The 14134-nt window shown below is 40.1% G+C and overlaps 1 protein-coding gene across 1 annotated transcript in view; it reads left to right on the top strand.

Moving 5' to 3' along the window:
* The window catches only part of SNTG2 (syntrophin gamma 2), a gene marked incomplete at its 5' end in the record, with an annotated part of 517099 nt that overhangs the window by 132653 nt on the left and 370312 nt on the right, over positions 1-14134 (top strand). The window contains one exon of the mRNA XM_082250803.1: positions 11610-11697. Within this exon, the coding sequence (XP_082106929.1) occupies positions 11610-11697 (88 nt within the window). The remainder of the gene's footprint in view (positions 1-11609; positions 11698-14134) is intronic.

Raw genomic sequence — 14134 nt, 5'->3', positions numbered from 1 at the left:
ATCCCTTAAAGTATATGAACAGACAAAACCTTTTATGGTATTTTGGATAGAGTTGGGAGGTGTTAAAAACTTGAGGTGACTGTGTCATCATTTGGGAGATTCCTCCTCTTTATTTGTCCTGGTAACCATCATCTCTACTATAGAAATATATGGGAAATCCATATATCAGAGCTACCAAGGGTAAGTATAATATTACTTTTGTATATTATTATTATTGTGTAAAATGCAAGCTCCTTGGGAGTTGTGAATGAGATGAATGTGACTGTGTGGGATATGTTAGATCTATATGAAGTATGAGAATGTTGTCTCTGTTGTTAGCAAGGTCATTAGAGTGTAAGCTTCTCAGGTGTATAGATAGGTGTGATTTGCCCAGCATTCTTCATACAGCACTGCAGAATAAGTTAGAGCTATATACTTGTTATGAAAAAAAGAAAATCCATGGTTGTGATGAGAACTTAATTGTAAACTCTGGAACAAGGGGAGATCCCACCCCTTTTTTCTCTCCCACAGGAGTAAAGAGGTATGGAAACGCTAAGAGGGATTTTTAGGAGGTGCCCGGCAAGAGTTCACATATAGACATTTCTTAAAACCAATACAGTTTATAAATATATTATCAATAAAAAACTTTAACATTTGATAGTGCAATAACAATCCATTCTCTGATATGGTGTGCCTCACTAGGCAAGAAATAGTAGTTGGAGCATATGTGGGTAATTACGGATCTATGCATTTCGCCCAAAAGGGCTTCCTCAGGATCCAAGATGAATGAATTAACACCACTAAAGATGTAGAAATATATAATTAAGAAAAACATCATACAGATAAGCTTATATAAAATAAATTCCAATATCCGTCTATATAAGTTACAGTATAACATCCATCACATTCTAGAAAATGGTATTGCTAAATGGATACAAGGGGAGTGGAGATTGGAAACAACGCACAAAAAAAAAAATATATTGCGTCTGTGCGCCCGTGCATGCACACAAAAATATCTGCATGCACGACCACCTGCACAAACCTGCATTAGGGAGCAGTGAGGGGAAATGCAGGTAAAGATATCTATGGCTGGGGGAGCAGGAGAAAGAGGGGGGGGGGGGCACACCCAAACACCGGCACCATGGGGATAGCATTATATCATCACATGTATAAATAAAACAGAAAATCGATCCTTTTATCTACCTTCGGTTGTAAGCAGAAAATGTCAGGAAGTCCAAAAGGTAAGGACAGCCATAGCTGTAACTGGCCCAAGTGGGAAACATCACGGACAGAAAATAATAAAAAATCTGTATCATCAATCACTGCCTGTAAATCGACCAACTAGTGAAGACTCTATAGAGCTCTGAGGAAATATACCTCACCTGTGCCAAAGTACAAAAATATAACAATAAGTGAATAAACATCTGTGTGAGATAAAGGAAGATACTGTGATAATTGTAAGCTCCTTGGCAGCAGAGGTGGTTGAGAATAGTTCCCTGTACACCACTACAGAAAATGTCAGTACTAAATAATGAATACAAATAGTAATAATGGTTGAAAAAATACTGGGATGTAAGCTCCATTGGGGCATAATTATTTTTACCATGTTATATTGAAGTCTATGTCTAATCCATAAAAATATCAAACTGGATTACTTCAATGTCTGATTACACATTCTAACTCATATATTTTATGAATTATACAGAGACAGTAGTGTAACTACAGCCAAAGCAGCCCACAAAGCTGCTATAGGGTCCAGGGATGGGAGGGGGGGGGGGGTGGGTGTCACACTAGGGAGGCAATAAACATAAAAAAATGAGTATGTCCGTAAAGATAACAAATATCCAGTATTGTTTCATTGGCCTTGACTGTCTTAAAGTCTAGAAGAGCTGACTGTCAGATGCATAGCAGAGTCTTTGGGATCATGCTGTTGCTCACCACAGATCTTCCTTTCTTCCCCTCACCTGACAGAGGATTTATTGCCTTCACTGCTTGTGGTAATCCTGGATGGTTCTTTGTAAGAACCTAACACAGTCCACAGTCTTTCCATCTCTAGAAGATCAGTTAATACCAAAATTACGCTGGTGAGCTACTGAGTAAATTTAAGGCTGAATTTGAGACACAAAAAAATGAAAGAAAAAATGTTCTGATATAATTTCACATCGTGTGCAACAGATGTGTTTGCAAATCCAGGTATTATCATGCAAGTGTGGTAGTGGCACAATCACTGGGCTATACAATAGTCTGTCCAGTTCACCCACTGCCAGCTGAATGCAGAAAACTTAGAAGGGAAGGTGGATTCAAGACCAGTTACCAGTCTTGAATACAGGACAAGGTAAAGTTTTACGCTGAATTACTGCACAGGTGTGGAAGAAAAACACAAGCACATCAGGAATTAGGTAAGAATACATATGCTTCTTGTATTTAGACACCTTTTGCCTATCCTGAAATTTGATTTAAAGATTATTCCCTGCATTGCTGCTCTTTCCTAGCAACTTCTATACTCAGCACTAATCCCTAATAGTATACTGACTATGCTAATAACTCTCTTGCTTGTAATTATTACATTGAAGTGAAAAACCTTCTGTGCAGCAAAGTTCCCCCCCAGCCCCCCCTTTACTCACCTGAGCCCAATCCAATCCAGCGATGTGCATGAGAAACGTGGTTCTCAACGTTGTCTCCATCCACCATGGGCAGAATGATAGCAGTGACAGCCATTAGCTCCAGCTGCTGTCAATCAAATGCTGGGCCGAGTGAGTGGGGTCGGAGTGGAGCTACCCATTCTGTGTCAATAGATGCGGACAGGGTGCTTTGGAGGCAAGCACACACAGGTGCCCCCATGGAAAGTGGCTTTCCGTAGGGGCACAAGGCAGGTTGAAGAGCCTGGAGAACCAGTGAGGGACCCCAGAGTAAGAGGCTTGGGGCTGCTCTGTGTAAAATCATTGCACATAGATGGTAAGTATAACATGTTTGTTATTTCAATTTAATAAAACATAAATGTCGCATTAAGCATACTTGTCAAAGTACGTTGTATATGTCAAACCAAACAATTTTTTCTAGTTTTAGATGAAGCTGAAAAGGTTTAGAATTTCTTTCTGGTTATTACTGGTATCTGAATGTCCATTAGAAAGATTTCCTCTCATTTCCCCTTCTGCTGACAATGTTTTATTATACAGGAACTAAGGCAAAATCTGTACCAACAACACAGAACGGAATAAAAATCTGAAAGTGTAATGTTCCGGTACCTCTGGTACCCTTGCTTCCATATTTCTCCTCTCTTAATTGCGTCCCATCTTGTATAACAAAGGACGCATATACCTTTAAGACCGGATGACATCACTGCCGAGCGCCGCTATGAGCGGCTATTTCAATCGCCGGTTTGCTCTCACTCATCGCTCGTTCAAACCCACATGTTCATCGCACCTACGCCTGAGAAGTCGGAGCTGCTGACATACCTTCCTTGCTGAACTGAAGCCGGAAACCTCGCTGGTGATCCGTATCTCGCTACGGGATCACCCCTCTCCAATGGACACTGTTATTCCTAAACCTATCTAAGTGATAAGTACCCCGCAGGGGATTCTTGCTACCAATCTCCTACTGTCATCTACTGCAATTACCAAGACTATCTATCTATCTATTCACTATCACCTGCATAAGACTGTTAGCTCTTGGGACTACCTTGAACTATCCTTCCACTAGGTTACTCTGTCTAAGTATACTCCATCTGTGTCCTCTTACCATCTGCACTATACTTGACATCAGAACCTATCTGCTTTACCATCACCTGCAACTCTCCTAATACTACTTCTAGTGCTCACCATACAATAGCCTGTCTCTCATCTATATCCTCATATACTCTATCCCTCCATTAAACATCTATTGATATATATATATAGTATATAACAGGCTGTACACGGTGATGAAGTCCTGAGAGTTGGATATGTTGTTCAACAGATTCTCTACAAGGCTACTGAGTGTAATAATTCTGCAGCTGTAAATCCATCCACAAACAAAAACGCATGAACGTTACAGATTGAACGAGCCATTAAAAAAAATATGGATTCAGCAGAATTATCCACTCATGTACTACAATTAAAACAGCAAGTAGATGCATTGATCCATGCGCTTACAGAGGTAAAAAATGACAATCAAACCTTGAGACAGCAGCTTGGCCGTCTCACACAGCCTCCTGCTGCTCAGCCCCGTGAGCCCAAGATAAACCCTCCTATAGTGTTTTCTGGTGATCGGAGCAAATTCCGTAAATTTAAAAACGCATGTCAATTGTTTTTTTTGTTAAAACCTCTAACCTACACCACTGACCAAATTAAGGTTTGTACTATCATCTCCTATTTAACGGGTGAACCCTGGGCCTGGGCAGATGCTCTCTTTGAAAAGGATGATCCACTCCTTAATTCTTATCCCTTATTTCTAGCACAACTTGCTACTTTATATGAAGACCCCAACAAGCAGAGTACCGCTGACACACAATTACGGGCCTTAAAACAAGGAAGGAGACCTGTTGAAGATTTCGTGGTGAATTTTAAAAGATGGCTCCCTGATTCAGGGTGGAACGACACATCTTTGCGAACGCAGTTTAGACTCGGCCTATCTGAGGCCGTTAAAGACGAGCTCGCCCGAGCGGATTTACCTGGCACTCTAGAGGGACTGATCCAGACCAGTATCAATATTGACAGACGACTACGAGAAAGAAAGGCTGAGAAGATGGGCTCACCATTTTCCAGTCCTTCTCGGATGTTGCCTGATGACCCTACTCCTATGGAAGTAGGAATGATACGTCCACCTCTGACCCTTTCTGAACGTGCCAGGAGGAAAACCGAACATCTTTGCATGTACTGCGCATCCCCGAATCATTTGGTAAACAACTGTCCTCTTGTTCGCAGAAAAGAGGGTGAGTGTTCAAATGTCTTGCTAGGGGGACTCACAACTTCCTTTTCTAATCCTTATCTTTTTGTTCAATTAACATTGCAGTGGGACCAAACTAGGATCACCACCAAGGCTATGATTGACACAGGATCTTGTGGAAACTACATTGACATTTGTTTTGTCTCCCTTAATAAAATACCTATTGTTTCAAAACCCAAACCTGTCTCCGTTAGTTTTATTAACGGTACCCCTTTATCCTCTGGTCCTATCAACAGTCAGACACAGGCACTTCTTCTAACTGCTGACGAGTCTCATGTGGAGACCACCACCTTTGATGTATTAACTTCACCACATTTTCCAATCATTTTGGGACTTCCCTGGTTACACATACATCAACCAATCATCGATTGGAAAACAAAAACGTTAACCTTCTCTTCTCACTATTGTGAGATGACGTGTAACCTCCCCACACATGATAGGATCCTGTCTGTACTGCCGGATGACATTATTCCTAAGTGTTATCAAGATTTATCGGAGGTTTTCCTTGAGAAAAACGCTCAAATGTTACCTCCTCATAGGGACTATGATTGTTGTATCGATCTGCTCCCTAATAGCAAGTGGCCTTACGGACATGTATATCCTCTCTCACAGGATGAACTCTCTCACCTTAAGGAGTATCTGGATGAAAACTTGGCAAAAGGATTCATCCGACCTTCTACTTCCTCCACTGCGGCTGGGCTCTTCTTCGTCCGCAATAAGGACTCTAGCCTTAGGCCTATCATTGATTTCAGACAATTAAATGCCATCACAATAAAGGATCGTTATCCTTTACCCCTTATTCCTGAACTTATCGAACAGGTGCGTGGGGCTTCTTTCTTTTCCAAATTGGACCTAAAAGGGGCATACAATTTAATTCGAATCCGTAAAGGGGATGAATGAAAGACGGCATTCAGAACCAGATACGGGCTGTTTGAGTACCTTGTAATGCCATTTGGGCTATGTAATGCCCCCGCAGCCTTCCAACGGTTTATAAACGAGATATTCCGAGACTTGCTTGATGTTTGTGTGGTAGTATATTTGGACGATATACTTATCTATTCTCATTCCTTACCTGAGCACATAAAACATGTGAGACTTGTGTTGTCAAGACTACTTGCACATAACTTATATGTTAAATCAAAGAAATGTTTGTTTCATAAAGAGGAGGTACTATTCCTAGGATATATTATATCTAAAAGTGGAATCAAAATGGACATGAGCAAAATATCCTGCATTCTGGATTGGCCTGTGCCAACCACTCGCAAAGCATTACAAAGGTTCCTAGGATTCTCTAATTACTATAGGAAATTCATTAAAAACTTCTCTGCGATTGTGAAACCTCTCACACAACTTACAAGCACGAAGAGACCATTTAATTGGACAAAAGAAGCAAATGGAGCATTCTCTCTGCTGAAATCAAGCTTTACCACTGCCCCCATACTATGCCATCCAGACCCATCCCTTCAATACATCTTGGAGGTAGATGCGTCTAATATGGCAGTAGGAGCAGTTCTCTCACAACGACCAACAAACACCTCACCTCTTCACCCAGTTGCTTTCTTTTCAAAGTCATTAAGTAGCCCCGAGGTGAACTACCCAGTAGGTGAGAAGGAGTTATTAGCCATAAAACTGGCATTAGAGAATTGGAGACATCTACTTGAGGGCACTCAATTGCCAATTCTGATATATACTGATCACAAAAACCTCCAATACCTTCAGACTAATAGAACTCTTTCCCACCGGCAGGTACGGTGGTCGTTATTCTTTCTGAGATTTAATTTTTTAGTAACTTACACGCCCGCAGACAAAAATAAAAAAGCGGATGCACTCTCACGACTAGCCGAGAAAGATTGCACTGAGGTTCCCTCAGTTCCTATAATACCACTTGAACGTATTATCGGAGTCGTTCGCTCACTAAAGGAGGAGATTTTGCACAGCATAGGGTTGGATTCACCTCCACCACAACTAACTACTGACGCAGAAGGCTTCCTCTACTACAACGATAAATTATACATACCCCCTACTATGCGAACCAAGATCTTAGAATTGTCGCATGATGTACCTATGGCAGGACATATGGGTATGACTAAAACTCTCAATCTACTCACTAGGCAATTTTGGTGGCCAGACATGAAGACAACCGTAAAAAAGTCAGTTTCATCTTGTGATATCTGTGCAAGGTCTAAAATTGACAACATGAAACCATCAGGATTACTTTGTAGTTTACCGATACCCCACATTCCGTGGGAAGTGGTATCCTTAGACTTCATAGTGGAATTACCACCTTCCAAAGGATTCAACACCATCTTGGTATCAGTGAACCATCTGACCAAGATGGCACATTTCACCCCTATCCGAAAACTACCTTCATCCAAACAAACAGCAGAATTACTTGTGAAACATGTCTTTAAGTTACATGGTATTCCAAAAACACTGCTGTCTGACCGTGGTTCACAATTTATCTCAAAGTTTTGGCTAGCTCTATGTCAGATACTGCGAATAGAGCGTAACCTCACTTCTCCCTACCACCCTCAGACCAACGGACAGACAGAGAGAGTTAACCAGTGCATTGAACAGTACCTGCGTTGCTATACTTCGTATCTACAGGACGATTGGGCAGATCTCCTCCCACTGGTGGAATTTGCCTATAACAACGCTACTCAAAGCACTACTAAGCAAAGTCTGTTTTACCTGAATTATGGGTTTCATCCCACACTCCTTCCTCCACGTATCTTACCATCAAGTAATCCAGTGGCATCTGATTATCTTGCCCAGATAAAGGATTCCCTGGGATTACTCAACAATACCATATCTCATGCTCATAGCCAACAAAAAAAGTACTACGACCTCCGTAGGAAACCCTCTCCCCAATATGCCATTGGGGTTCTTGTTTGGCTTTCTACAAAAAATCTGAGACTAAAGATCCCTAGTAAAAAACTTGGACCTCTGTTTCTGGGACCTTTCCCAATAGAGAAGCTTATAGGTAAAGCTGCAGTACAACTCACATTGCCAATAGACCTCAAGATACATCCTGTCTTCCATGTGTCTCTACTGAAGCCCCATGTTCCTAACCAAGGAATAAGGCCTACCATCTCACCTCCACCTCCTGTACAAGTGGAAGGTGGAGAAGAATTTGAGATAAAGGAAATTTTGGATTCCCGTTTCAATAGAAGAAGACTCCAGTATCTTGTACGATGGAAGAATTATGGGCCCCAAGATGACACCTGGCTGGATACCTCCGATATACATGCCCGTAGACTGATTCGCAATTTCCACTCGAAATATCCGGAAAAACAAGTTCTAGAGGCCTTCCGGAGCCGGCCTTAAGGGGGGGGGGGGTAATGTAATGTTCCGGTACCTCTGGTACCCTTGCTTCCATATTTCTCCTCTCTTAATTGCGTCCCATCTTGTATAACAAAGGACGCATATACCTTTAAGACCGGATGACATCACTGCCGAGCGCCGCTATGAGCGGCTATTTCAATCGCCGGTTTGCTCTCACTCATCGCTCGTTCAAACCCACATGTTCATCGCACCTACGCTTGAGAAGTCGGAGCTGCTGACATACCTTCCTTGCTGAACTGAAGCCGGAAACCTCGCTGGTGATCCGTATCTCGCTACGGGATCACCCCTCTCCAATGGACACTGTTATTCCTAAACCTATCTAAGTGATAAGTACCCCGCAGGGGATTCTTGCTACCAATCTCCTACTGTCATCTACTGCAATTACCAAGACTATCTATCTATCTATTCACTATCACCTGCATAAGACTGTTAGCTCTTGGGACTACCTTGAACTATCCTTCCACTAGGTTACTCTGTCTAAGTATACTCCATCTGTGTCCTCTTACCATCTGCACTATACTTGACATCAGAACCTATCTGCTTTACCATCACCTGCAACTCTCCTAATACTACTTCTAGTGCTCACCATACAATAGCCTGTCTCTCATCTATATCCTCATATACTCTATCCCTCCATTAAACATCTATTGATATATATATATAGTATATAACAGGCTGTACACGGTGATGAAGTCCTGAGAGTTGGATATGTTGTTCAACAGATTCTCTACAAGGCTACTGAGTGTAATAATTCTGCAGCTGTAAATCCATCCACAAACAAAAACGCATGAACGTTACAGAAAGTGGTTTTGGCTTTTCCCTCTTCTACTAGAGAAATAATTTTATTTTTGTCTGGGTTTGTATTTGGAGGATTCCCATCACTTTCTGTCTGGAATCAGGACAGGAATTGAGAGAAAATCTATTTAATGGAGCCCCTTATAATAGCAAAAAACAGACAAGGGTTCTAATCCTTTGCCAACTTCCTCCCAAACAAAATAAGTTTTGGCTGGACATACACTTTAAGATCAATTTCAGTATTGTCCTAAATGACACTGCAAGGTGCAAAACAGAGAGGTCGCTGGGGGGGCCCAATCAAATATTAGCTATGGGGCTCCAGAAATTGTAGTTATGCCCTTTGCAGAGGGCCATATAACATAATAATAATAATAATAATAATAATAATAATAATAATAATAATTTATCATAACAATAATGCCGAACGTTATTTGATTAACATTATTTGATTTTTTTTTTTTTTTTACTTTACTTTACTTTACTTTACTTTTACTAAACAATCAGATGGAAGCCCCAAACAATCAGTCTGTAAGCCCAAAACAAGTCTAAACTGGGGCATATAAAATATAATAAGAACTCTTCTTTAATAGGCTCCAAGAACACAGAAATCTATGTGTAACTACTCAGGAAATTAGTCTCTGAAAATTAGTTGGTGTTCTCTAAGAACACTGCTCTCTGCAAAATAACCCTAGATCCCATACAAGCAGGCACATTCAGTTTGTTCTTCAAATAAGCAAGCTTCTTCTATGTGGTAATAGTTACCAAATTCACTTGGACTTCTAATGCTTAAAGTGTTTGTTACCCCAACATTTCAAACTCCTGATATGTGCCTGTTGTACCATGCACTTGTATGAAAAAGTATCCTGTTCTCTTTTTTTCTTCCTTTGTGTGAAATCCCTGGTGTTCCTGCCAGTCCATCGGCTTTCCTATTAAAAATTATTATTATTTTTTTTAAAACTATACACAAATGTTTGCCTTTCATTTCAATTGTAAACAGAATGGATTGTTTTACAAGTTGATTGTTTACATTCACTTTAAGACATTTTTGCAGCTTATCCACACTACTTTAGTGTCAGGAAGATAATCCAGGATTGAAGGCTCCCACCCCATTTAGGCAAGGTTGTTTTTTCCCAAACAGGGGCCGGGGGTTTCAGTGCAATCAGTCTTCCATATATTATGTTGTCAGTTTGCCACTAGTTCACACCTTCAGCTCTACGGATCGAACAACTAATACCTATGCAGGTTCCTACTTCCAACCAACAAGGGGTGTGATTATGTAAGTAGAACCGCATGGTTTCGCAACTTGCACACTTCCCATACTGTTCTTAGACAATCAACATCTGCTTGGACACATTCCATGGTGATTGAATTAGGTGTCTCTTTCACCAAAAAAGCAACTTGGATAAACTGCAAAATGTCTTAAACATTACAGAACAAGTCTTGTTGAAAGTAACTAATTACTTGGAAGCAAACATTTGCCCCAAAACTGTCCGAAATCATACACAGAGTTAATGTACAGTGCTAATGTGAAAAGTATAGCTGGTCTTAACCAGACCTTGCAAGCATTTAATCCAAAATGGAAAGCATAGATCACGGTCTACAACTTAGACCATAGCTGAGAAATATAAAGAGGTGAAAATGTCCCTCCTTTGGATCATTCTTTTTTAAGTTCTACACCAATAGACCGTTTATTTATTCTGCATATTGGTCATCTATTACCTACTGTGAGTGGATTTAGAATGTGTTTTTCTGTTACGTCTAATGATCTCAAGGCATACTGTATATTCCTATTTGCATTCCTATTTGCATTCCTCGCAAAGTCTAATTTGCTTACTGTATTGACTTGTACCCTTATTGGTGAAGCTTTGTTTATTGTTCAATTTATACATTTTCAATAAAAAATATTTGAAAGAAAGCAACTAATTACTATTACCAGCTTTACCATGACTTGGATACATGAGACCCTTCACATGCATGGTGCCTCCACACGTTAACATTAGTGTGATCATATTATCCCACAAAACTTTCCTAAGTAGATTTATTTGATTAGCAAATAATCAAGCGAAGTAAGAAAATAGTTGTAGGCAATCTTTTATACACATATCTTATTATTTAGGGCACACTGGGCCTATTTGCATACAAATGTTTGGTAGAATGAAGCCCCGATTAATACCAAGCCACGTCTTGTATCATCTACACATTGTGTGAGTGTAGCACTACTTTCGGCATGTCCCACACATTGCAAACCATTGCTCTGGACCATTCATTTCAAACTTTGTTCTGCTGCTCCTCAGGCTCCCTAGGGATATATAAATGGCCATAGCGAACTAATCATCCAAAGATGCAACAAATATATATTATAATGAAGAATGTAGATGTTTAAATGATGTTATACATGTGTATTGTTTTGTTGTACAATTTATATTCTATAATATACCCATTTACTTTTTTACTTCATTCTTTTAATTGTTTTGTTAGCATATGTCATTAAATGTGGAAAATGTCCAGATGCTGTTGAAGTATATGTGAAACTTACTTTTCTTTCATGATTGCTGGATTCAAATCAGGTCCACTTACTACGAAATGCTGGAGACGAAGTCACCATTACAGTTCACTATTTCAAGGAAGCACCTTCATTTCTTAAACTTCCGCTAGGTAAGCTTGTATTATTAAAAAAACCTGTTAACTTTTGGGCAAAGCATAATTACAATAATAAGATATAAGTAAATGCAACAATACATTTCTAGAATGATTATCAAATTTAAAAAGGAACACTATAATGGTGTTTTAAGTTATCAAACTAATGTTTTAAGCCTTATTTACTAAAGAAGTTATGATTCCCCATTCAGTATATTGCATGACTATTCAATTTAATCTTATCCAATTTTGTGAAATGGAACCATTCCTTACTAACCACAGGGTATTTTGGTTGCTGTCACCAGCGAGATTTCTCATCACTTCCTGTTTCTCTTGCACTGGGAGTGCAAAGACATTTTCAATTTTCCTGAAGAGAGAGCAGAAAACAATAAAGAAGACAGGAAACAATTTCAGACCCTTCCCCAGCCTAGCCAATATATATATATATATATATATTATCTCATAAAAGTGAGTACACCCGTCACATTTTTGGAAATATTTTATTATAGCGTTTCATGTGACAACACTGAAGTTATGACACTTTGCTACAATGTAAAGTAGTGAGTGTACAGCTTGTATAACAGTGTAAATTTGCTGTCCCCTCAAAATAACTCAACACACAGCCATTAATGTCTAAACCGCTAGCAACAAAAGTGAGTACACTCCTAGGTGAATATGTCCAAATTGGGACCAAAGTGTCAATATTTTGTGTGACTACCATTATTTTCCAGCACTGGGCATGGGCATGGGCACTTGGGCATGGAGTTCACCAGAGCTTCACAGGTTGCGTCTGGAGTCCTCTTCCATTCCTCCATGATGACATCATGGAGTTGGTGGATGTTAGAGACCTTGCACTCCTCCACCTTGGGATGCCCCACAGATGCTAAATAGGGTTTAGGTCTGGAGACATGTTTGGCCAGTCCATTACCTTTACTCTCAGCTTCTTTAGCAAGTGGTCATCTTGGAGGTGTGTTTGGGGTCGTTATCATGTTGGAATACTGCCCTTCGGCCCAGTATCAGAAGGGAGGTAATCAAGCTCTGCTTCAGTATGTCACAGTACATGTTGGCATTCATGGGTCCCTCAATGAACTATAGCTCCCCAGTGCCGGTGCCCATAACCATGACACTCCCACCATCATGCTTGACTGTAGGCAAGACACACTTGTCTTTTTACTCCTCTCCTGGTTGCCGCCACATACGCTTGACACCATCTGACCCAATTAAGTTTATCTTGGTCTCATCAGACCACAGGACATGGTTCCAGTAATCCATGTCCTTAGTTTGCTTGTCTTCAATAAACTGTTTTCGGGCTTTCTTGTGCATAATCTTTAGAAGAGGCTTCCTTCTGGGACAGCAGCCATGTAGATCAATTTGATGCAGTGTGCAGCGTATGATCTGAGCATTGACAAGCTGATCCCCCCACCCCTTCAACCTCTGCAGAAATGCTGCCAGCACTTATACGTCTATTTCCCAAAAGACAACCTCTGAATATGACGCTGAGCACGTGCACTCAACTTCTTTGGTCAACCATGGCGAGGCCTGTTCTGAGTAAAACCTGTCCTGTTAAACCGCTGTATGTTCTTGGCCACCGTGCTGCAGTTCAGTTTCAGGGTCTTGGCAATCTTCTAATAGCCTAGGCCATCTTTATGTAGAGCAACAATTATTTTTTCAGATCCTCAGAGAGTTTTTTGCCATGAGGTGCCATGTTGAACTTCCAGTGACCAGTTTGAGAGAATAAGAGCGATAACACCAAATTTAACACACCTGCTCCCCATTCACACCTGAGACCTTGTAACACTAACGAGTCACATGACACCGGGGAGGGAAAATGGCTAATTGGGTCAAATTTAAAAATTTTCACTTAGGGGTGTACTCACTTTGGTTGCCACGGTTTAGACATTAATGGCTGTGTGTTGAGTTATTTTGAAGGGATAGCAAATTTACGCTGTTATACAAGCTGTACACTCAGTACTTTACATTGTAGCAAAGTGTAATTTCTTCAGTATTGTCACATGAAAAGATATAATAAAATATTTACAAAAATGTCAGGGGTGTACTCACTTTTTTGATATATATATATATATATATATATATATACTGTATATTGACATTTTTCATGGAGATCTAAAGTTAGGATACAAAGGCATTAGTAATCTAGAACAGAATACTAACACAGAATCACTGTATGTGCACATGGTCTGTGAATGTAGAAGATAAAGGTATTGCTTTGCTTCTTCTTCCAGTTGCTTCATTCAGCCATAGGTACTAAATATGCTTATAAAGATGCATAAAAAAATCTAAATTCTTAAATTCTTGCATTGTTTCCACAATGTCCTCAATAACAAGAATCTTAAGAATTACAAGAAGGACTTGTGTAGATGGGCAAATGCAGCTTCAGGTCTATTCCAGTTTTATTGGAGGATACGTTTGCAACACTTGTGAGTTCCATCAAAGG

The sequence above is a fragment of the Pelophylax lessonae genome (genome assembly GCF_965119305.1).
Source record: "Pelophylax lessonae genome assembly, chromosome: 3".
Classification (NCBI taxonomy): domain Eukaryota; kingdom Metazoa; phylum Chordata; class Amphibia; order Anura; family Ranidae; genus Pelophylax; species Pelophylax lessonae.
Note: the sequence above shows the minus strand (reverse complement) of the source record. Positions and strands in the feature narration are given on the sequence as shown.